Here is a 26,410-nt window from a genome sequence, read left to right on the forward strand (position 1 = left end):
CTCTGATACCATTTGTAATGTCCCCTGCTGGGACCTTAAATAACTTATTTTATATTTCTCTATCAGGCTTTTGCAGACCAAATTCTATATATCTCATTTTTTTCCTCTATCTTTTTTTGGGTGATTTAATATTTCTTTATATACCTTGATATCAGAAAAGGTGTCTTTTCATTTAATTAATTATTTTATTTATTAACATTAATATTGTCGTTATGTTATTAATTTTTAATATTAATAATATTATTATTGATATTAACATTATTATATATATAATGCATAATATATATATATACTTCACTTTATATATTTATGATTATTAATCTAAATATTATGTTTTATATATTGATATTTATTTCTCATAGTCTAATGTTAATATATTATGCAATATTATAATATGATAATAAAAAATTATAACTATACCATTATTAGTATTATATTATTATTTTATTTATTTATTATATAGATCTTATTTGGACAGGGATATCACAGCAAGATGATTGCATGGCCAAGGAAGACGAAACATTGATTAGAGAGATTTAATAGGTGATGTGAATTGCTCATAAAAGTTGGCAAAGTTGGCAAAGACAGAGTTAAAACGAAATCTGAAATGAATTGGCTACATTAATCCAAGCATGAAACGCTAATGAACCAAGTCAAGACATGGAGAAATCGAAGCAAGTTAGAGGAAAACAATATCCTTCCAGCACTAGTAAAAAAATTGGTTGGAGCCCAAGAAGGCTCCGATTACCATCCTACATTGAATGGAGCCCAACAACACCTCCATTTCCACCCTACACTTGACATGAGCCCAATGATGACTAGATTTCCACTCAAAAGAGCCTCAACAGACCTTGAATTCCACCAAGCTTTAAGGGCGAGTGCAAGACACCTCTCAATTTCTGCCTAAATTTTTGAGGGCTTTAAAACTGTGAAATTGAGACAATACAATTGCATTGCCAAGCAAGAAGATTAATTGATAAGAAAGCTTGTAAATATAAAGATGCTTTCTGGTAAAGTTGGCAAAGTTGGTAATATAATAGATTTGAAAGCAGAACTGAGAATTGATCCAAGTTGTCGAGCCCAAACAACCATAAAGTTTCCATCAAGACTTCTTGTTTGAGCCCAAGACAAGGGCAAATTCTGATCCAAGCTTGTTTGAGCCCAAGATAAGGAAACTCCCTGCCACCATGTGGTGAGTGATCCTAGCACAAGGTGATTTTCTGCCCAGATCTGATGTTAGAGGCCAAGGGACCCCTGAAATCCACTCAACATCTAGTGTGGAGCCCAAGCAACCATAAAATTACAATTAAGGCTTCAAGTAGAGCCCAAATGCAAAACAAATACACCTTGTGCTCAAGTGGAGCTCAAGAATGCTATGAATTCTGCTTGAGTGGAGCCCAAGAAGGGAGCAATCTCTGACCTCCACTTAGGCCATTTGCGTTGGCAAATAAGTGATAGATGAGTGATCAGATTTTGTCATTGATGGCAACATAACTCATTAGTATGATCACTTCTGTTCACAATCAGTTTTGGTATGATAAGTATGTGAAAAATGCTCAAATCCAAGAAGGGAATGCAGTATACAGATGGACAATTTTTGTCAGCGACGGCAGAAGACTTATCAGACAAGGCTACAATTCTGGGAATGTGATATATATGATATATATGAGCTATTCTATGCTTGCCAGTATTAGTAGACCATACAGTGTGAGTTATGGTTATGCAAAGCAGAACAGGTCCAGGATGTCAGTGTTTCAGGACAGTTTTTGTGATCAGGTACATGGCTTAGCAAATTGAATTGCCTTATCAGTTCAATTTCTTAGCAATAGTGGAATGACATCCAAGGACTCAACTCTTAGATAGCACTGTCCAATTTTGTATCTTGGCAAATGAATGAACACATTTTGTACAGTGTTAGTGAAGCTGACTGAATAAAGAATTGTCAGGGTATAAAGGAAAGTCTTTTGGTATATGAGGATGTGTGGATGTGTTGTGATGTGCAAGCCTTGATGTGGAAACTCAATTCAGACTGGAATAATTGTTAATGGCAGTTCATTGATTTCCACAAATGCAACCTCGCAGTCAAGTTAAAATCGTGTGGACTTTTATCAGAATATCTTAATTTTGTTTAACAATCTTATGAACTTAACAAAACCATTTCTTGTTTTGCAAGGTGAAATGCAGGTGACTGTCAAGATGAAGATGGAAAGCAAAGATGATTTTCAAAAACACAAAGATAGTTCCAACATCAAGATTGTTATAGGAGAATCATCAAAGCAACCACAAGTTGTTCATCAAGTTAACAAGTGGTTCATTAAGTTGACCCTTTCACTGTAATTCAACATGTTGATGCAATATTTGCTTCATACAAGGACCCTAATACAGAGTGATGGGGTACTTACAAAGAGAAGTATGCTAAGGTACAGGGGGAGTTCACACTCAGTTCAAGGAAGCAGAAAATTGAGAAATTTGTAGATAAGATTGCAGAGAAAGAAGGAATTACTAAAGAGCAAATGGCAGAGTTGAGGAAGGTAAGTGAATTAGCTAAACATGCTAAAATTGAAGCCTCTACTCCTGCGAGGCAGTTGAAGGAGAAAGAGTTGAAATTAAACCACTAGAAGTGTTGGAATCGCCATTGGCAATGGTCTCTGAACCTGAGATAACTCCTACATCTCAGAGAACTACATGAAGATCTACTAGGAAGACACCTCCTGCAAAGCAAGACGAGAAGAAGGAAGATTGCTGCAGAAAGAGAGAGCCCTTCTAGGACTCCTAGACCCAAAGCTATGGCTAAAGAGCCTAGTCCTAAGAAGAGCAAGGTGATAGAGTCACTTCCCAAGGAGCCCACAGAGAAGAAATCTAAGACTTAAGGAAAATAGAGTAGAAGAAAAGGTAAAATGGAAGCCAGATATGATGAAGATAATAGACAGAATTGAGAATCAAGGTTTGATAAAGCAATTGAACAAATATCATGAAAGGTATGATCCTGATGATCAAAAGATTTTAGAGGATTTGGTTATTTCATATCTATTGAACTTCAAGACGAATCTCATTGAGGTTCAGGGTAGTATACCTAATGAACTTTTTGAGAAGCTTGACATAAGGAGACAAAGAGCATTGGAAGAAGACTAGAGAGTAAGAGAGAAGACATTGCATGATCTATGAGCATAAATTACCCATAATGAGATGCACAGAATCTTGAAAAGGGCAAAGGATAAGATGAGGTCCAAAATGAGAACCATTAAACTGGCAGCAGGACATTAAACTGGTGGCAGGAAAGTATGAAGAAATTGGGGAAGAAACTGAGAAAGCCATCTCTCAAGAGTTAATGAAAATTGACTACAAGGGTATACCTGCTCCTGCACCTCAAGCAAAGAGAATTACCATTAAAGAGCAGCCGGTGACACCTACTTAGCAAGGTAAAGATGAAATGATATTAATCAGTTTTTTAGCACGGTTCAACAACTTGATTTCTTTGTAACTGGAATACCAATTAGCCTAGATGCTTCTAAGGAAAAGCAAGAGAACAATGGCTTCAAGGGAAATTTCCCTTCCAATGAAGAGATCAAAGAGAACGCTTAAATCTCAAGACATGGTTGAAGAAGAAGAAGACAGAAAAAGGAGAAGGAGAAAGAGAAGGAAGATATTATGGCTGAGGTAGAGATATAGGAAGTGATTGATGAAGGTAAACCTTCAATAATCACACTTGATGAGGCAGTCAATGATACCGATCAATTGGTTGATGAACCAAGGGTCCCTACTGATAAGGGAATTGTATCTCATAAGGCAGAAGTGACCGAGAAAATGGAAAGTCTCTTGGAGACCCATTGCATCAGATAAAGTCAGAACTGAGACATCATTGTTGGCAATTGACCTTGGCAAGGCACTCACTACTGTTGAGAAAAGAGAATATCTTGAAACATACAATGAAAACCAGTTAATGAAGATCTCTTTAATGGCCTTTGAAAGGAAAGATCTGAGAAGAAGATTGAAAAGAAGGCAAGAGTGATAAGTAGAGCACTGGATAGTATGAGCAAGCTATTGCCTGTTCCTTACACTTATCAGGGCAGAAATGCTGTAGATCATCTCGATAAAGTGCTTGAAATATTTTATACTTTTTTCCAGTCACTTGAGCAGGCCGCAGAAGCAAGGGCAAGCAAAGAATACAAAGCAAAGCTCAGAGATATGTGCTTCCATCGCTAGTGATACTAAGCTAGTGGATGAACACATTGAGGATGTAAGAGCTTGTATTTCTGAAGGAAGGAAGATGTATAATCCCTGTATAAGATCACCTAGATATATACAGATATTGAGAAACTGATTAAGGAGGATAAGAAGAATTTGGATAAGTTATCCCAAGTGTATGAATCTTCAAACCAGGCAGTCACTGACTTTAATAAGGAAGTAAGCCGATTAATGAATAAGATAAGTGTGTTGCAGCATGAGAAGGAAAGGATTCAGAAGAGATTTGCAGAGTTAACGAGTCTTCTCACTCCTCAGCTTGAAGTCATGCAGAAGGAGCTGGAATTACACGAGACAACTCAGAAATCATATGCTCTTTTCAGACCTACAGATCTTGACACGACAAAAATAGCTGCTTATGCCTTATGTGGAGAAATTCAAGTGGCAGAATCCCTGAAGAAGACATGCAAAACAAGTTTCATGCATTGAAGGTAAATTTTGCAGATATACTACAGCTTGTATAGTTATGTTGCGCTAGATGAAAGTTTTTGACAACTGTATATATACTTGAGAGTTTTTGGCACCTCACCTTTGTCATTGATGTCAAAGGGGGAGAGTTAGTAGTGAAAAGTGATATACGTAAGGGGGAGCATTGGCAGATCAGCTATTAAGAACTTTTTGTGTTTGGTATTGTAAACAATCATTTTTCACTTAGTGTTGCCATCAATGCCAAAGGAGGAGATTGTTGGCAAGTGAATGATAGTCGAGCGACCAGATGTTGTCATTGATGGCAACACAACTCATTGGTATGATCACTTGTGTTGACAATAAGCTTTGGTATGATAAGTATGTGAAAAATGCCCAAGTCCAAGAAGAAAATGCAGTATACAAATGAGTAGTTTTGGTTAGAGACAACAGAAGACTTATCAGATAAGGCTACAATTATAGGAATGTGATATATATGATGTGTATGAGCTATTCTTATGGTTGCCAGTATAAGTATGCAATATGGTGTGAGTTATGGTGATGTGAAGTGGAATAGGTCCAAAATGTCAGTGTTTCAGGATAGCTTTTGTGATCGGGTAATTTGGCTTAGCAAATAGAATTGCCTTCTCAATTCAATGCTTAGCAATAATGGGACAACATCCAAGGACTTAACTCTTGGATAACACATTCCAATTTTGTATTTGGTAAATGAATGAACACGTTTTGTACATTATTAGTGAAGCCAACCGAATAAAGAATTGTAAGGGTATAAAGGGAAGTCTTTTTGGATGTGTTGTGATGTGGATTCTAATTTCACGTGTCCAAGTTCATCCAATCAAATTCATCTACACATGACATGTGAAATGCATTTAATGTCTTCACCTAATGAATTTTCTCTTGGTCAATCCTCAAATGAATACATATCTCACAAGCAATATAATTTTCTCATTGGCCCACAAATCGGTGCCTTATTGTAATTGGCTAGCATTTAATGCTTGTAGCTGGTGGTTATGTTAGGGTTGTGTTAGCATGATCTTGGTCATCGTTTCCAAATTGATCTAGGCCATTCATCCTACTTGGAGCCTCTATACTAACTCAAATCATCTGTATGGAGATTGTTGAAGAATTGTTGCTAATATATTGCCAAAATCACTCCCTATACATTGTTGTCTTTTCATGGTGAATACCTGTGAACTTTTGGCGTATTGCATGGTTTCATACATTTCTCACTTAGTGTAAATTTGCTCAAGGTGAGTAAGAGTTAAAATGGTTAAGGTAAAGTAGTTGGAGAGTTAACTAGATAATGAAAGATTCTGTTGTTCTTGAAGAAATAGTGAAACTAGTGTCCACACCTTTTGCTGTTCGTTGATTGCAAACAACAATGTAAGGTGAGTCTAAGCCTAATTGCAAGCATTTCACTTTGACTGCTTCACATTCGTTGATTTACATAGTATATGATTTTGATGAGCATGAGTAGTTAGAAAACCATAATCACACCCATAGAAAATTGCACCCTCCTTAGCGTAGTTATTTGGCAAAGCAAGGACTGGTTTGGCCTCACCACAATAACTTTGTCTTGCATTAGTAGGAGTAGATTTAGGAGAAACATAAATCCCTAAACCCTCATTCCATTTGCACTTTATTTCAAGTTGAAGTTAAGAATAGTTTACACACTTACACTATCATATCATTTGTAGAAAAAGACGACAAGCCTCTGTGAATTAGCATGAGTCCCCTTGGATAACCAGCATACATTAAACCAAACAAGCTCATCCACACTAAAATTGCAAGTTCACAGTTTGAACCTTGGAGTCGCCTCTGTGAACTTCTCTCCAATCTTAGGATACAAGGTGATTTTGTTCCAGAGAGGATAGATTGTCTATAGCATGCTACTCTATGACACTGTACGCCCATCAACAACACCCATAAGACTTAAGGTGGTGATTACTTTGCACCGATAAGACTTGAGGTACAGATTACTTTGCACCCATATAATGTGGCTTGCTTTGGGAATTCTTGATGCACAAACATCAGCATTGGCTTTCTCATTTGATGAAGCTGGGTTCAGTTTATAAGCATCCACTCCCTGATGTGTTTAATCCAAGTGCATTTGTGAGCATCGATCAACTGTAGTTACAGCTACAAGAAATGGCTCCAGATGGAATGTAAAATGTACCTTGGGTACAAATTATATGAGACCTTGGAAAATCAAGTCTGGATATTTTAGTTAAACCCTCATGTTGGCTAAAGGGCCACTTTACAATACCGTTGAAAATTATAAATAGAATAAGCATTGTGTAAGATACAATCTCTCTCAGATGTCTCAACCAAATTTTCACAAAAATATACCATCTTGGTTGTACCGTTGTTCTAATATATGATGATCTGCTTCCTATACTTTTCTGATGTTACTCCAGTTTTTCAACAACTACCAAGCATCATATCATCATACATAGGGTATATGCATAAAAACCCTCAGTTTAGAAGGTCTAGCCTCTACTATTTAAAACCGGTTAGTACAGTAGAGCTTGTAGGAGGCCAAAAAAGCCTTAAGCATTAATGATCATTATTAAGCTATCTTACAAAAAATGGACAACTAAGGGGGGCTTCCACATTTCAAAATCCATTCTCAAGAGCCAACATGGCTCAAGCCACTTTGACCTGCAGGAGATAGGCAGCAATATCAGCAAGACAACAACTGTTGATCACTTCAACATCTATCTCTGTTTTTGACCTATTACTCTAAGCGCTCCCTTGAAATGGACTTCTATTGATTCAGTCTCCTGTTGGACTATCGCTAAGAGTTTCTTCCATACAAAGTTCATTTCTAGCATCTTTTGATTGCTTTAACAGTATTATATGAGCTTTCCCTTCCATCACAATAAAAACCCTTAACTTCATTCTTAGATGTCATCACCAAGATCTAAATATAATATGAATATATTTTATTTGCAACTTTTTATCCTACAAATATATGATAATGGTTAAAGTTAACAATTTTTTGCATTATTAAGATCCCGATAATGTTTATTGTTTCCAAAATCTATTTCTGGGCTCACGCCCATTGCAGTTCTATTCTTATCCTTACTTCGTGTGATGTCCCCTTCTAGCTAGAGACATCACTTTAGCTGGTGATTAGCCTATCAGAGACCCTCGTAGGCTAATAAGATTGGATAGAGGGTCACCTTGGTGTGGAGATCCTCCAAGGACCAGAGCAGAGTACTCTTCTGGGTTGCCAGAGTTTGTTTATGATGAGTTTTCCTTTGAGTTTGGCTTGGTCAGGCTATTTTTAGCAGTTTTGGAGTTATAAAGATAGACCCCTGCTATTTTTAGAAAAGGGGTATGGTCATATGCAGTTCTATCATGTTAGCTCCCAGTCCAAACGACATTCAAAAATGTTGAGTAATAATGGAGATATTAATGTTTATTTAGTTAAAATAAACATTAATGGTTTTGAGCCTATATTGTTAAGTTATAATATATAACTTAAGTAAGGGTCATGATATCATAAAAGGGGCCATCGTTTCAATTAATTGTGGGTCCAAGCTTATGGAAAAATTAAAAGGGGTTTTCTAAGTTTTAATGTAATAACATTTTTTATGTTATTATTATATCTTTTATCCCACATTGAGCGTGGAGACTCATTCTGGAGTTGAGGAGTCCTTATAAACAAACCTTGTCTTCCTTCAAGAGCAGGTTATGAGAATTGCTTAAAAACTTTGCCTTGTGAAATTTCTTGAAGTTGTGGCAACAAGGGTTTCTACAAGTTTAAGAAGAATTCAGACTGTGGAGAACGTAGTATCTTCAGAGTTGATGCAATTTGAGGGTGTGAAATATCACTTGAATTTTGCCTGTGAGTTGACTTCATTCTGGAGTCAATATTGTGTTTCAGTAGGGAAAAAGTGGATGAATCTATTTACAGGTTGGAAGGGGTTATAACAGCAGCTACAGTGCTGTGAACAATACAGCGCTACAGTGAATTAAAAATCAGAGATTTAATATTGCGGTTTTTGATAGGCGCTACCCAAGGAGGAAGCAACCAGCAGCGTGGTTGCATATCGGAGACAAAAATCAGGGAAACAAACAGTGATCAGCGTAGAGCCTATTTGGGGTTCTTACATTGGTATCAGAGCCTCATTTCTGCCATCCTGAGGGTTTGGGGAGTCATATGCAGCCACCGGAAATTGGACCACACAGGTACCATACTCGTAGGAGAGCTCTGATTGAAAGAGAACAGTTACAGGAAACAGGAAATATGGAAGAGAGGCATGATGGTAGTCCACCTAGAAACAGGAGGAATAATGATGATCAGGATACCAAAGAATTCTACCGTGCTATGGTTATAGGGCAGCAGTAGATGGCACAGGCATTACAGGCACTCTATCCTTTCTACTATGGTAGAAAGGATGAACCCACCTGTTAGACAAAATGGGGAGCCGGGAGAACAGGGAGATAACAGGAGTGCTACAGGTAATCAGAGACCACAACGGACCCATTCCAGAACAGCTGATAGGCCTACACGCCCTACATTTGTTCCGGAGGAGCCAGAAGAAGCTCCGGTAGAGGAGGCGACAGGAGACCCCATATTTGCAGATGCACTCATGGCTGCAAATGATGAATGGGAATTATTAGCTCCGCAGGTTCGGGAGAGGATGACCTTTGAACGCTTTGTAAATCAGAGGAGAGAGCATTACAGGTCACTCAGACAAGATAGGAGGCCTAGAGGTCAAAATAGTGAGTTGAAGAGGGCTACAGGCAAGCTTACTATGCCTACATTTGATGGGAGTGGTAAGATGACAGCTCAAGCTTGGATTCATAAGCTTGACACATTTTTGGCACTGAGGCCAATGACAAAGATTGAAGCTATCAAATATGCCACCTTGCATTTGGAGGGAATAGCACATGATTGGTGGTACCATGGTATGGTAACACTTCAGCATAACCAAGTGACAGAATACCAGGACTTCGTGGATAGGTTGGTTGAAAGATTTGACAAAAAAGATCCAGAGATTTACTTCCGGGACTTAGCACAGCTGAAACAAACAGGCAACTTGGAGTATTTCATTGGTGAATTTCAGCGGTTGGCAGTCATGGTGCCAAACATTTCAGAGCATAGATTGATAGTTCTTTTCATTGAGGGCCTATCCGAACCACTGAGAGGTTGGATAAAGGCATTTGATCCTATTTTTTTACAGGAAGCGATGAAAAAGGCAAGAAGTATGGAACATGCAGTCCCAACAAACAAATTTCAGTCAAAAGGAGCATCTTCTAGTAAGGATAACAAACCATTTTATAAAAAACCAGAGAGGACTGATTTTTAAAATGATTCTAAAGATAAAACTCCAGCACCTTTTGACAAGGAAACATTAAACGATTTGAGGAAGAAAAAATTATGTTTCTACTGTAAGGGACCCTATGATGCAAACCATGATTGTCCTCTTAGGCCAAAGGGAAAAGCTAACAGAGTTATGTGGGCATACTATGAGGAATCAGAATTAGATAATTCAAATCAGCAGTCTGATATAGAGGAAATAGATAGTGAAAAAGAGGAAGACAAGGCTGAAAACTTGTCTAAAATGGAGTCCAAGGATGGGGAAGGAGATGGGCAACTTAGGGAAGCTCGTCTCACTAGTATTAAGCAAGAAGGGTCATTCCGGATGAGAGGAGTACTTGCTGGACAGCGAGTCATAACCTTAGTTGATACAGGTGCCACTCATAATTTCATTGATGCTAGGATGGTGGAGAAGCGTGGCATACAAACAGAGGAGTTTGGGGGAATTAGAGTGAGGGTAGCGGATGGCTATGTCCTCAAATGTGATCGTAGGATCACTGGACTCCCATTGAAAGTTAATAATTATGACTTTAAGGCAGATTTTTATGTTGTACCTATGGGAGATACAGATATAGTTCTTGGGATGAGTTGGTTGCACGATATTGGTGAGTTCACTCTTAACCTCAAGGAGATGGAGATGAGGTTTAAAGTGAATGGGAAGACACATATTCTTAAGGCAATCAGGGACAGTGATCTCAGGATGGTCTCTTTTCTTAGAATGGCTAGATTGATTCGACATGATCAGGTAGAGTGAGCAGCAGAGTGCATGTTGATGCCATCACAGGAGGGACAGCATAAGATTGAATATCCTCCTGATATTCAGGAGCTTAGAGTTAAACACTCTAAGGTGTTCAGTGACATTCCACCAGGTAGACCACCAGACAGAGGTATTGAGCACATCATTGAGTTAGAGGAGGGGGCTAAGCCCATCATGATTACACCTTACAGGCATCCGAAGAGGTTGAAGGATGAAATTGAGAAAACCATAAAGGAGTTACTTGCTATGGGCCACATTAGACCAAGTAAGTCTCCTTTTGCTTCTTCAGTGGTGTTAGTAAAGAAGAAGGATGGAACATTGAGGATGTGCATTGATTACAGAGTGCTTAATAGGAAGACGATTAAAAACAGATACCCCATTCCCAGGATCGATGAGTTGATAGATGAGCTTCATGGAGCTTGCTTCTTCTCAAAGATAGATTTGAGATCAGGTTATCACCAGATCAGAGTTAGAGAGCAGGATATCGAGAAGACAGCCTTTAGATGTCATTGTGGCCATTTTGAGTTTGTAGTTATGCCATTTGGGCTAACTAACGCACCTGCTACTTTTCAGGCAACAATGAATAGGGTTTTCCATCCTCAGTTGAGGAGATTTGTACTTGTCTTCTTCGATGATATCTTGGTATATAGTAGATCTTGGGAGGAGCACTTGGTTCACCTGGACACGGTGCTGGGTATATTGGACAGAGAATCCTTGTATGCAAAGGAGTCGAAGTGTGATTTGGGCATGATAGAGTTGTTGTACTTGGGTCACATCATCAGTGCAGAGGGCGTGTGCATGGATCCTGAAAAGATTCGTGCCATTGTGGAGTGGCCTTCACCGGTGAACCTTACACAGTTGAGGGGCTTTCTAGGACTATGTGGTTTCTACAGAAGGTTTGTGGATGGATATTCTAGGCATGCGGCACCCTTGACAGATTTGATGAGAAAGGGAGCTTTCTTGTGGACTCTTGAGGCACAGGAGTGTTTTGAGAAATTTAAGGGATTGATGACTTCTTGTCCAGTGTTAGCATTACCAGATTTCAGCAAACCTTTTGAGCTACATTGTGATGCTTCTGGAGAGGGCATTGGAGCGGTGCTTATGCAGGAGAAGCACCCTATTGCTTATGAGAGCAGGAAATTGAGAGGGCCAGAGCGGAGCTTCAGCATATATGATAAGGAGATGTTAGCCATTATGCATGCTTTGGCCAAATTTAGGCAATATTTGGTAGGTAGCAAATTTTGTATCAAAACCGACCATAATAGCCTAAGACACTTTTTGGGGCAGCGAGATCTCAATGATAGGCAGCAAAAGTGGGTGAGCAAGTTACAGTCCTATGACTTTGACATTACATATTTTAAGGGGACACAGAATGTAGTTGTTGATGCCTTATCACGTAGGCCCCATTTGAGCTTATTGACAGACATATTGGAGGATTGGAGACACTTGATCCTTGCAGAGTATGCAAAGGACACTTGGGCAGCTGGATTCATAGATGGGACTATTCAGGACAGCAGATACACCCTTGTGAATGAGCTCATCATTTACAAAGGACGAATATTTTTGGTCCCAGGATCAGTAGTGAGGAGGGTGGTTTTGAAATCTTTTCATGATTCACCTATGGCAGGACATCCTGGTTTCTACAAGACATACCGACAGATTAGAGAGCGATTCACATGGAAAGGGCTCAAAGCAGAGGTACTTCAATATGTTAGGGAGTGTCCCACTTGCCAGCAGAATAAGCAAGAACACTCCTATCCAGCCGGTTTACTTCAGCCACTTCCGATTCCTGATAGGAAGTGGGAGTGTTTGTCTATGGACTTCATCACAAGACTGCCTAGAGCCCAAGGCAGAGACTGCATATATGTGGTTGTGGATCGCCTTACGAAGTTTGCACACTTCTTTCCGATCACTGCTACACAGGTGGCAGAGTTGTTCTTCAAAGAGATATTCAGATTACATGGCTTACCTCGGAGCATTGTAAGTGACAGAGACAGTAGGTTTATGAGTCACTTTTGGCAGGAGCTATTCAAGTTGTGTGCGACAGAGCTCACTCCGAGTACTAGCTACCACCCTCAGACAAATGGTCAAACAGAGATAGTAAACAAATGGGTGGAGGGATATCTCAGAAATTATATAGCAGGGCAACAGAGGGCATGGGTAAAGTGGATTTATCTTTGTGAGTATTGCTACAATACCACTTATCACATGTCTATTCAGATGTCACCCTTTATGGCCCTGTATGGGTATGAGGCACCCAATTTTATGGATCTGCTTTTGAGTGACAGTAGAGTGCCCAGTGCAGGTGATTTGTTACAGGAGAGTCAAGACCTTGTTAAGACTCTCAAGGATAATCTAACTAAGGCACAAAATCAGCAAAAGCAGTATGCAGATCAGAAGAGGACTGAGCGGACTTTTGAGGTTGGAGACATGGTGTATCTTATGTTGCAGCCTTACCGTCAATCCACTCTCAAGAAGAGTGGTGCCGAGAAACTCAAGCCACGATACTATGGTCCATTTAGGATTATCAGGAAAGTGGGAGAGGTGGCTTATGAGTTAGACTTGCCGACGGAGAGCAAGGTGCACAATGTTTTTCATGTGTCACGCCTCAAAAAGGCGCTAGGGCATCATACTGTGCCTTCTACAGTACTACCACCCCTGGATGATGAGGGAAAACTTGTTTTGATACCGGAGGCTATCATTGATTTTAGAGAGAGGAACTTGAGGAAACATACCATCCGAGAATATTTGGTGAAGTGGAAGGATTTGCCGGTAGAGGATGCTACTTGGGAGAGCGAGGAGATTTTACAGCATCCAGAGTTGAGATTGCTTGAGGACAAGCAATTTCAAGGAGGGCGGACTGTGATGTCCCCTTCTAGCTAGAGACATCACTTTAGCTGGTGATTAGCCTATCAGAGACCCTTGTAGGCTAATAAGATTGGATAGAGGGTCACCTTGGTGTGGAGATCCTCCAAGGACCAGAGCAGAGTACTCTTCTGGGTTGCCAGAGTTTGTTTATGATGAGTTTTCCTTTGAGTTTGGCTTGGTCAGGCTATTTTTAGCAGTTTTGGAGTTATAAAGATAGACCCCTGCTATTTTTAGAAAAGGGGTATGGTCATATGCAGTTCTATCATGTTAGCTCCCAGTCCAAACGACATTCAAAAATGTTGAGTAATAATGGAGATATTAATGTTTATTTAGTTAAAATAAACATTATTGGTTTTGAGCCTATATTGTTAAGTTATAATATATAACTTAAGTAAGGGTCATGATATCATAAAAGGGGCCATCGTTTCAATTAATTGTGGGTCCAAGCTTATGGAAAAATTAAAAGGGGTTTTCTAAGTTTTAATGTAATAACATTTTTTATGTTATTATTATATCTTTTATCCCACATTGAGCGTGGAGACTCATTCTGGAGTTGAGGAGTCCTTATAAACAAACCTTGTCTTCCTTCAAGAGCAGGTTATGAGAATTGCTTAAAAACTTTGCCTTGTGAAATTTCTTGAAGTTGTGGCAACAAGGGTTTCTACAAGTTTAAGAAGAATTCAGACTGTGGAGAACGTAGTATCTTCAGAGTTGATGCAATTTGAGGGTGTGAAATATCACTTGAATTTTGCCTGTGAGTTGACTTCATTCTGGAGTCAATATTGTGTTTCAGTAGGGAAAAAGTGGATGAATCTGTTTACAGGTTGGAAGGGGTTATAACAGCAGCTACAGTGCTGTGAACAGTACAGCGCTACAGTGAATTAAAAATCAGAGATTTAATATTGTGGTTTTTGATAGGCGCTGCCCAAGGAGGAAGCAACCAGCAGCGTGGTTGCGTATCGGAGACAAAAATCAGGGAAACAAACAGTGATCAGCGTAGAGCCTATTTGGGGTTCTTACACTTCGGTCGGCCTAGACTAAAAATGTACCAATATAGCATGTAATGTATTAACCATACATATATTTACAATTAGATATCGTACTTCTTGTTTCACAACCTGGCCCATGATAAATGATCTATGTATAATTATTCTGAAAAAGATACTGAGCACAATTAAAGCCTTTTCACAGTTGACTTGCCTAAAAAATTGCGTGCTGCTCATACATGAAGAGAGAATATTCCTCCCAAGGCACATGAGAAGCAGAAGCACTCATAGGAAAAAATTGAAGTCCATCAATCATACATTTCTTTTAATCAATAATTATAATTTATACTATATTCCTTCCGACGCACATGCGAAGCACTCCCCTTGGAAAAGATTTAAATCAATCAATCTTACAAAATATCTCTTATAATTAATAATTATAATTCCTTACTAAAGGAAAACAGAGTTTAGAAAATGTGACTTCATCTCCTTAGTAGAGAAAAAATTCATGGGCCACTTGGAATCAATTAATCTTACAAAATATCTCTTCTAATTAATAATTATAATTCCTTACTAAAGGAAAACAGAGTTTAGTAAATGTGACTTCATCTCCTTAGTAGAGAAACAATCCATGGGCCACTTTTCGCCAAGTGGCTAATTTACCATTAAAGTTGCAAATATAAGATCAGCTTGTTTCCAATTTATTTACATTAATACAGACAAAATTACTGTGGTTACTAAAAAAATAAAGATTTGAGCATTTGCAGTCAGAACTATTGTATAGTTGTAAGTAAATTCCAACTCTGTTCGTCACACGCCTCCTTTCCCCTATTGCCAATTGGAAAGAAAGAAGTGTTATATGAATATTGCATTTACTCCCCATAGCTTTCAGGCTGTTTCAGCACATTTAAAAATAAATAAAAATCTATCTCTATATAGATAACTTGCTTAAACAAAATTGCATCTAGTCAGGAAACAAAAAAAGCACATATCCCTTCAGAAAATGCATTATGGATTTCATAGCACAGCCCCACGTGCAAATTTCAAGGAGGTAAGACAAAGAGTTCTAGTTGGGTAAAAAAATTCCATCCAACTTGTTGACCAAAATTTGCCCCGCAAAAGAGACCAGATATAATCCCTGGGTGAACTTGACATGAAGACATTCCTGAGCTCCCATATCTAAGTTGAAAATTTACCCAACAAAAGAATTTAGACAAATTTTAATAAATGTATATCAATCCATTATTTAAAAAAACAAAAGAAAACGGGATGAACTATATGAAAGTCAAACAAATAGGCCTAATGCATCTCCTTAAACTGGCAGATCAGCCGCTTCCTTTTCTATATAGGTGTTCGGTAACTCAACACTTTGTAATCAGCTTAAGCGCGTAGATGCCTATAACTATGTAACCAGGTTGTATCATTTTAGAAATAATTACAGGAACAAAACGAAGATGCTCAGCAGCAGCAATCGGCTGAAAAGAAAAGATGGGGAGTAAAAAATGAAGATGCCCGTCAGCATCCATTCGCTGAAGAGAAAAGAAGGGGAGCGATTCCTTCATTAAGATGGCACTCATTGTGAACAAAGTCAAACAAAAAAGACTCAAATTACCTATAATGACGGCATTCATTCCATGATAAATTCCTCGGCAAAAATGGGAGTCTTTTCTAGAAAAAAATTAGAATATAGACAGAAGCCTTCGAATGAAATGCACAAATTGACTGAAATTTGATTTTTTAAAGCTAAATTAGGATAAATCCCAATAGGGAAAAACTGAAATATATGTACCCATTTAAAACCTTCCCCAAATAATCCAACAGGTTTGCTTCAAGACAAACATCATTGACATAGAATACATTAAAAACATATGTGCGAACATAATTTCCCAAAACAGAGTATGACTGTAAAATTTCAGGCAAAACAATATCTTGTCCAAAAAACCATAAATCAGGAAATACTCTCCCGAGGTATACTGCCAAAATTTAAAACAGAAAACAAAAATTTCCTGCTACCAAAAGGAAGCACAAAAAAAGACCTTGTTACCGTCGCGACCGAAGCAATTTACAACAAAACCCACCAACAGGGTTCTGTTCAAGGTGAAGGGCCCCCGTAAATTGACAAAGGATTTGCTGCTGCTCACATATTTGGAAAATATTTTTTCAAAATAAGAAAGTTTTACGAGAAGACAACCTCGAGGGGAAACCGAGGAAAAACTGTTCCACAGCTGAGAGATCGAATGAACGGCCGTATCCTGCCTTCACGCCTCTGCCTATTAAGCCCACGGTTCCTCGCAGAACCAATGGCCGCCCTTGCCCTTGTCCCTGCCCTACTATTGTTCGCCCCCATTAATCTTTTCTTCCTCTTGCTCCTGCACTGTTCACACCAATAATAATACGAACCAGAACAAAAATGAATTAGATATTGAGAAATCCTCCCCTCGTGTTTTTTTAATGGGTTTTCTTGGTGGCCACGACGTACGTGCGTGCATTGCAATTTGACAAACGCGGTTTACAGATGACGTGGATTTGACTGGCGGCCATTTCTGTCAGAAGAAGGAATAATTCCCCATGTTAAATTCTTTGGCTCTTTCCTCTAACATGCAACTCTTAGCATATTCTGTCTCTCTCGAATTTCATTCATTTCCGCGAAGATTACCAGAAATTTCATTATCACCATCGTTACCAGCTACAGTACAGACAAGATAGGCGTTTCATTAACTTGACCCACACAGTGATCTTGTAACTCAATCGGAAAAGAGTTTGTTAGTCGGTTATAGTTATCAATAATTTTCTTAATTTTTTAAATTTGATGGTTTACTTTAACTTTATTTTAAAGTTGATGGTTTGGTTTGCTATTATTATTATTATATTTTAAAGTTGGTGGTTTGATTGATATAAGTACAAATTTGGTTTGAAGTATTTTTTATTATTATATTATATTATATAAAAGGTATAAAGATTGCATTGGCAAATAATTTTTTTAAGTTGTTGGTTTGATTGATATATAATATAAAATTGAATTTCAATTAGTTATTTTATTTTATTTTATAAAAGGTGTAATTATTGTATTGGAATCTTTTTTCACATTGATTGAACATATTTATTATAAAATTTGAAATTATTTACTATCACTTTGTTGTTGAAATAGATAGAAGATTTTTTAAAATCTATTATGTACTTATTTATTTATGTATTCATGATTTACTCTTGAATCTAGTCTTGTAATTTTCTATTTTTTTAAAAATTCATTGGTAGAAATAAAAGAGAGTTCTAAAATTGGATAACGAAGATGTGTGTATACAAAGATAATCTAACATACTATATCATTTTGAGATGTCCCTATTGTAAATTGTGTTAAAGTAAATTGACAGTGTACATTCCCTCAGGGCATCGAGGTTTAGTTCAATGTATGGCCCCATAGAAGAAGGAAACCAAATTTTGGAAGCATGTATGTAGTAAATTGACAGTGTACATTCTCTCATGGCAACAAGGTTTGGTATAATGTATGGCCCCATAGGGGAAGGAAACCAAATTTTGAAAGCATGTGGTATGTTCTTCCTTCCACAATCATATTTGGAATTTGGAAGAAGCAAAAACAGAAGAATCTTACAAGGCAATGTGATGAAGGGTGCTCTCCTTAATACCACAAACACATAACAGAGATACAAAAACAACAATTTGTGAGAACAAAATATGAGTTTCTTATTATTGCCGCAAATGTAGAATCACAGAATTTGAAATACAATATGCAAACCCACATGGGTGCCTTCCTTAGAATAATTAGCAAAACAAAGATCTGAACTATCACTTAGAGTCATCCTAAACAATCTACGGGCATCCTTTATATAGGTATTTTTCACCCCCCGAGAAGTTTCTAGACATCAAACCCTAACCCTTGAGGCCGCCCAACCCTAAAATTGCATATAGAGTCGGCTCAAAACAATTATGACATTCAGTTTAGAATTTTTTAGGTGGCCCAACTTCAGAAGACCGTAACTTGTGAACCGTTGAGTCGATTGGCTATTGTGACCCCATTATGGAATCCTCATATTCAAACTAGTTTCAGTCAGCCTCATTTTAGAGCCTAGCTGGAGCCTCTGAGGCCTTCAAAAATGAGCTTGAAGGTTTGTACCAAAATTGCATACAAAAAATCCGCAAATAACTTCACGAATATTCATGATATGGCAGTGAACCTCAACTAGTAGGCTAGTATATCCAAGATGAACCTCTACCTCTAAAATTAGGACATTCTGAGCTCGTATGGTTGACTTACTAGGTAGCAAGCCTCCACAAGCAACAACTCTACACTGAGACAACCCTTATTCAAGAAACATAGAGGAAATATTTTTGGGTGATGCAAGATTGCTCTTACACTTAGGATGATCCTACATCAAACACTCAGGGCAATTTGAGAAGTGATTGCATCACTTCTCAGGTACTTAGAGGAAAACCAAGACGGTCAACCTCCTCTCTTGCTATCCATGATAATCTTCTACTAGTTTACCTTTCCATTTGACTAGATACTCTTCATATGTTTTGTTCCTTGTACTTTTGCTAACATGACTATCTAGTATCTTCTAAATCTCCTTTGTAGCTAAAGTAGTTGTTGGAATACTCTACTGCGCTTCTGCAATTTCATCTCCATCACCTCCTTCATGATATTTTGACAAATTTGAAATGTTAAATACTGGTGAAATATTCAGTTCAACAAGAAACTCTACTGGATAGGCATTTCTAGAATCATGTTTTTTGAGTATCGTGCATGGTCCAAAAATCTTCATTTTTCAACATGTTTATGTTCCTACTAGAAAATGCTCCTTCCTCAAATGAACCATGACTTCATCCCTAGCCTGAAATTCATTATACCTCATTTTCTCATCCACCTTAGCCTTGTATTATGTATTCATCCTTGTAATGTGCTCCCTCACTTCCTTGTGGATGTTCTTCAAATGTTCAACAAAATCCTCCACTTCATGACTACTTATCTCTCTTTTATCCAACTTCCTCAATTCAAAAGCATTTCTAGAACTGTTCTCATATACAATCTAGAATGGCGATTTACATGTATTCCTATTGACAGAATTATTATATACAAATTTTAACAATGGTAAAATAAATTCTCATCCCTTTGGCTCATGTCCAACCAAACATCTTAGCAAGTCTCCCAAACTCCTATTCACAACTTGCATCTGTCTATCAGTTTATGGATGATGTGATGAGTTGAACTTCAAATATGTCTTCATCTTCTTCCATAATGTATGGAAAAAATACCCAACAAACTTGGTATCTCAACTTGAAACTATACTCTTTGGCAAACCATGTAGTCTCACCACTTCTCTGAAAAACAACTCTGCCACATGAACAACATCACTAGTCTTCTTACAAGGAACAAAATGTGTCATCTTTGAAAACTTGTCAACCACCATGAAAATTAAATCATGGCCTCATTGAGTTCTTAGTAAACCAAGAATGAAATCCATGCTAATATCCTCCCACAACTTATTTGGTACTAGTAATGGTTGATACAACCCTGTATTTTGCTTCACTCCTTTTGTCATATGACATACTCTACAACTCTATACAAACTTCTTGGCATCTTCCTACAACTGTGGCCAGTAGTAGTTCTTAGAAACCAAAGCAATGGTTTTATCTCTACTAAAATGTCTAGTTAGTCCTCCATTGTAGTTCTCAAGATGAAGATTCTCTCTCATACAACTTCTTGGAATGCATAATTGATTTCCCTTGAAAAACATGCCATCCTCGATTATAAAATCCAAACACTTCTTCATGTCAAGTGTAACAAGTTATGTACAAGATTTCTAAGCTTCATCAAAATTAGGACCCTCTAGATATAAACTCGTGAGTTCCTTGAACCCAACTACCTCAATCTGCATCTTTGACAGCAAAATTTGTCTTCTACTAAGAGCATGTGTAACTTTGTTAGATTTCCCACTCCCATCTTTCAAAACAAATATATAACTATGCAAAAGCTCAACCCATTTCAAATGCCTTTGGGTCAATTTTCCTTGACTATTCAAATATTGAAAAGCTTAATGATCAGTATACAAAACAAATTCCTTAGGAAGAAGGTAGTATCTCTACTTCTTCAATGCTTGAACTATAGCATAAAAATCTTGATCATAAACAAAATACTTTCTTTTGGCATCATTCAACTTCTTTCTAAAATATGCAACAGGTCTACCCTCTTGACTCAAAATAACTCCTATTATAGTACAACTAGTGTCACAATATACTTGACACATCTTATTAAAGTCTGGAAGTGTTAAAATGAGTTCTTTTGTAACTTTCTATTTCAACAAATTAAAATTTTTATATGTTCTTATAGTCCACTTAAACTCTTTCATATCCCTTCTCATTGTTTTAGTTAAGGATCTACAAATACTACTTAAACCTCTGATAAAATTTTTGTAAAAACTAGCCAGGCCATGAAAAGATCTTACCTCAGTAGAACTCCTTGGAGTAGGTCATTCAAGGATAGCCATCACTTTCTCAGGGTCCATTTTCAAACCTTCTGTCAAAACTACAAATTCTAGGTGCATCAACTCCTTCACAAGCTACACTTCTTTAGATTTATCAACAAGTTTTCTTCCCTCAACTTCTTAAGCACCTTACAAATATGCATTATATGATCCTCCAATGTCTTACTAAGGATCAAAATATCATCTAGGTGAACAATGAAAAATTTAACCATAAATTCCTTTAGTACCTCATTCATGAGCCACATGAAAGTTCTTGATGCATTGGTTAGCCCAAAAGGCATGACTAACCAATTATAAAACCCATCCCTTGTCTTGAAGGAAGTCTTCAACTGATCTCCTTCTTTGGTCCAAATCTGATGATACCCACTCTTCAAATCTATCTTTGTGAAATATAAACCTCCACTGAAACAACCTATAATATCATCCATCTGAGCAATGGAAATCTATACTTAATTTTGATCATGTTGATAGCTCGAGAATCTGTACACATCCTCCATTATTCATTCTTTTTTTTTCTTCTATTTCTGTTAGTACAACATATGGATTCAATCTCTCAAATCAACCCCTTCGGCAATAACTCATGCACTTGTTTGTTTAACTCTTCACTTTCTACTAGTGTCATTCTATGAGCTTATTTGGAAAATTGTCTCCTAGAATCAAGTCCATCTGATGATTGATCTTCCTTATTGGTGGTAATTCATCAAGTACATTATTAGATATAATATTTGGAAACTCATCCAACAAATATGCAACTTATGTAGGCACCTCTTCTACTTCTTCTTTATCATCTTTTGGAATCATGGCAAAACACATATGTTTACTGTAGGTGCCTACCCCTAGTTTACTTTTCATGTTTTATTGTCAAATTCTTTTAGGTCAGTTTTATGGTTGTGTTATGATTTAGTGGTACTTGGTTACCTAATTTGATTGATGTTATTTCATACTTAGTTTATATATTTGATGAGCTACTTGATACTCAGTTATTTCACGTGTTCATGTTTATTCTTTCGATGGTGATGCTCTATATGTTCATATAGTGATTTCAGTTATTTCATAATGATAGTTAGATGAATGGTTTTCTATGGTTACTTACCCCATACTTGCATGTGTATGGTGTACATGCATGTTTTACTTTATGTTTGACATTTCTGATGTGGTTGAGGGAGGAATTCATAGTTACCTACTAGTCGGGATCTACGTGATGTAGCACTCTCCGCCATTGCCTATTTAGTTTAGAAATATATGTATATGTACATGTTTGGCTTTTATACAGATTACAAGTACCGAACATCGACTTCCCTGAATTGCCAAGATGAGTATGCCCTATCGCAATATCTCAATGGTAAAGAGGGGAGATAGTTCTCGAGTCCAAATCCTAACCTTAAGCCAATTGTCCTAGAATATAGGACAAGTATCTAAGTTATTCACCCTTCTAAATTCGTCAAGTGACATGAATTTGAGATTTTGACCCTTAAGTTTGAATCTATACTTTGTCTTTTAGATGGATTTTCTTATTCAGTTTGTGGGTCTCTGTGATTTTCAGTTATAACTAAATCAAATAAATATATTATTAAATGATTTAATTTAACAAAAAAATTATAAAGAAAAATCAATTTCTAATTATATTTAATTAGTTGAGAAATTAATTAAATAGATGAATTAAATTTAAAAGACTTAATTAAAGAACTAAATTTGATGTAATTATATTTATTTAATATAATAATAATTAATTTAATAGTTTCATTTTAATAATGAACTCTAAATATTATTATTAGTTAAATTAATAAATATACTTTTAAATATGTCTTATTATTTTATAAAAGCAAGTGAGAATAAATTAAATAAATGTTATTTTAATTAAAGTGCAAAAAGTTTGCACATGAAATTAAAATAAATTAAAATAATAAAAGAAAATATTTTTGCATGTTTGTGAAATCAAAACCTAGAGGAGAAAGTTCTTTATCAGGAAATTAGAGTTGAAAAAGGATTTCAAGGGACGAGAATTCTTGCAATCTCCAAGCGTTCGTCTAGTTAGCATCAGATCAGGGTACGAACTTTGTTGAGATTATCATAGTAAATTACTTCAAATTTTTCCTCTGTCTTCTTTGTGTTTGTTTATGGATCTTGTTTCAGAAATGGTTTTGGATTGAAAATCTTGTTTGAAAGTTATTGAAATGTCTGTGAACGAAAATCTAAATTGAAACCCTCATGTTACAAATGGTTGTTTTGAGGCAAAACATAGCTAGGGTTTGTTTGAGATTAGATTTGTATTAAATTTAATAATTGGATTGGAGAAATCATTGTTGTCTTTTTTTTTTTAAAGGTCTATTAGGAAAAAGTTGCATACTTGGTCAGTACCGACAAATTAACTAATTTTTTAAAAATATATTTTATGGGTGTTTAATATTATATATATATATATATATATAACTATTTTTGGCAACAACTATTCCTAAGGATAGGCATGTTGTCAAGACAGTGCACAATTGTCAGAAGATAGTTTGTCGCTACCTTTGGTAGCACGACATAAGCCACACCCCCTTTGTTGGGGTTTATAATTCTTAATTATATTTTTTTATTGTGTTTTAATTAATTAATATTATTAATATTTTTAGTAAATATAATTTTATTAATAAATTAATAATTATGATTATTATTAATTGAATAAATATTATGTTATTAGTAATTTAATAATTATTATTAAATTTTAATAATATTTAATTGAAAATTTTGTTATATAATTTATTATTAATAAATGCATTTAAAAATTTATAGTTATAATTTTAATTTTTTATTAAGAGAAATTTTATCATAATTTTGATTATTGTTTTACAAGTATTTCATTTTATATGAAAATGGTTCTATGTACTAAGGGGAAATTTAGTGGATTGTGGGTCATTTGAAATACTTGTGTACTCAGAAAAACCTTAGTGAATGTGACACTTTGAAAAAATGAAAACTTGAACCCATATTGTGAATTGATCTTTATGATATTATGTTTTCAAACCAAATGAAACTATGTAACTACACTTGTTTTAAATCACTTGATGAGATGTACAATTTATTTCGTGTTGGGGTTTGGGTTAAATTTAGTACATTGACTAGTTAGGATGTTTACCAGTGGCTTGAGAGGTCTTGTTTTACGATGTTGTGTGAATGTCATGATTAATCTGATTTGACCTTTGAGGTATATATATATAGTGATTTCTAGTTGCTTGTATAGGACTAATGTGGTCATTGTGGCTTTATGAGATTTTTTGTTATGAGCTTAGGATAGTTTATCTTTATGTATGTTGGGAAGTGGCTTGGAATGGAGGTCGGAGCCCTAAAGAGGTTGCCTGGGTACCCATTGTAGGTTGTATTAATAAGTGATAATATTTCATTAAATGGGTTTAAAATGAATTAACAAGAGTTAGTGGATTACCTCGCCCATGCCTCAAGTGCTAATATAGGCTAGGATGGTAGTAGAGAGGATGCTTGATTGCAACCTTGCCTCGTTAGTATGCCTTGTTTGTAAGAAAGGATATTGATGCCGCATAGAGTCACTAGGGGGCCAGAGTTCAGAGAGGTTGCTAGGGTAACCTTAGAGTTGGCTCATATGATGACACTTGCCCACTTACATAGTAGGTTTCCTAAGTGTCTTTGTTACCTCTAGGATTAGATGTTACTTGTGAACTTGGTACCTTTGAGATAGGTTGCTATTAGGATTTCCTTGACCTAGATTATGGTTATGACTCTTAGATTGTTATTTGATTGGGACTTGAGATTATCTCCTTAGCACGGTGGGAGTGGGCCATTTAGATTCCACAAGGTCAGGTGGCAATGTTTCTTATACCATTGAGATCCAACAGCTGGATTTCATTGCTAGATGTACTTGTGCAGTTGTTATAGTCTTCTAATCTTGTGATTATGTTCTTTGGTCATACTCTGATGTATTGCACTTGATTATTGGAGATGTTATGAGATTTTTTATATGTTCATGATGTATATTCTTTTAGCATTCCATACCTTTTGACTTGTATAGAGGATGATTATGCATTTGGGTTATGTCATGTGGCATCTTATGTATTTGTATATTATTTCATTTGATTCGTACTTATGGTTATTCTATGATGTGAATTTTGTTATGTGTCAGATTTAATCTTAATAAAACTTTGTATGTGATTCAACATCATGGAACCCTTAAGAGATGTAATTGTTAATGTATTTCTTTGTATGTATATGAGTTATGGCTTCCACTGTGTTATCTCTTGTTGTTTTGATCTTTCAAAAAAAAATGTTTGGCAAACTTAGTGACATAATAGGTTAATTTATTTTGGGTTCCTTAGTAGGGAGTTGCATTTACACCTCATACCCTCCAGGAAATTATTTCCATCAACAAAGCATATTTTGATAACACTACATACCTTTTCTTCCTTGTCCTTCAATGACTTCAGTTTATTTTTCACTCCATCCTTTGTTAGAGTGTAGGTATTCACATGACCATTATGTATAACATGCCTTTCAAACTATCATCATGTATAGCATGTCTTTCAAGCTACCATGACCTACCTAGCAACATATGGCATATGTCCATAGGTAGGATATCACAAAGTACCTTATCTTGGTAGTTTCCAATCTTGAACTTCACTAGGTAGTGCTCATTGACCATGACCTTGTGGTCATCGTGCACTAGGCAATATGGTATGGATGCAAGTATTTCTACCTCTTGATCTTTAACTTCATGATCATATTTTCTAACACCAAATTGTCATTGCTTCCACCATCAATGATAACATCACAACATTTATTTTTACACTTGCACCTTGTGTGAAATAGGCTCATCATTTGATCAAGTTCATTCTCACCACTCAACAAGGCTCATCTGTTAAGTAGAACTTCTCCTCTTTTAGCATCTTTAGAATGTGATGATTTGGCATCTTCATCAACATGTGCAACTTTGGCCTAGCCTTTAGTTCTCCTATCTTTCTTTCCATGGCATTAGGACAGTCAAATTCCCTGTGCCCTTCTTCTCTATTGTGAAAACATGTTCTACAAAAACCTCCTCTACCAGATCCTTGCTCTCTTCCTCTTCCTTTCTAATATCTTTTATTCTAATCATGGAAACAATTGGAATTGTTTTCCCTTTGGTTCTAACTGCTACTGCTCACCTCATCCTCCTTCTTTGGATCTTCATTTTAGCCTCTATAAGGTTGTCTGCCAGATCTTCCACCATGACTTCTACCACTATTCTTGTAATCAAACTTCTTATTTAAATTTTCCTCAACTCCTAGGGAAAAATGTTATTCCTCTTCAATAT

General features: G+C 36.5%; 1 protein-coding gene across 1 annotated transcript in view; it reads right to left on the minus strand.

Moving 5' to 3' along the window:
* The window catches only part of LOC149551841 (uncharacterized), a 34,486-nt gene extending 17,454 nt beyond the window's left edge, over positions 1–17,032 (minus strand). The window contains exon 1 of the mRNA XM_089787347.1: positions 16,803–17,032. Coding sequence (XP_089643473.1) covers positions 16,803–16,958 — 156 coding nt within the window. The 5' untranslated portion in view covers positions 16,959–17,032. The remainder of the gene's footprint in view (positions 1–16,802) is intronic.
* Positions 17,033–26,410: the final 9,378 nt, after the last annotated feature.

Source organism: Cupressus sempervirens, chromosome 6 (genome assembly GCF_028749045.1).
Source record: "Cupressus sempervirens isolate cs-2001-9-10 chromosome 6, ASM2874904v1, whole genome shotgun sequence".
NCBI lineage: Eukaryota > Viridiplantae > Streptophyta > Pinopsida > Cupressales > Cupressaceae > Cupressus > Cupressus sempervirens.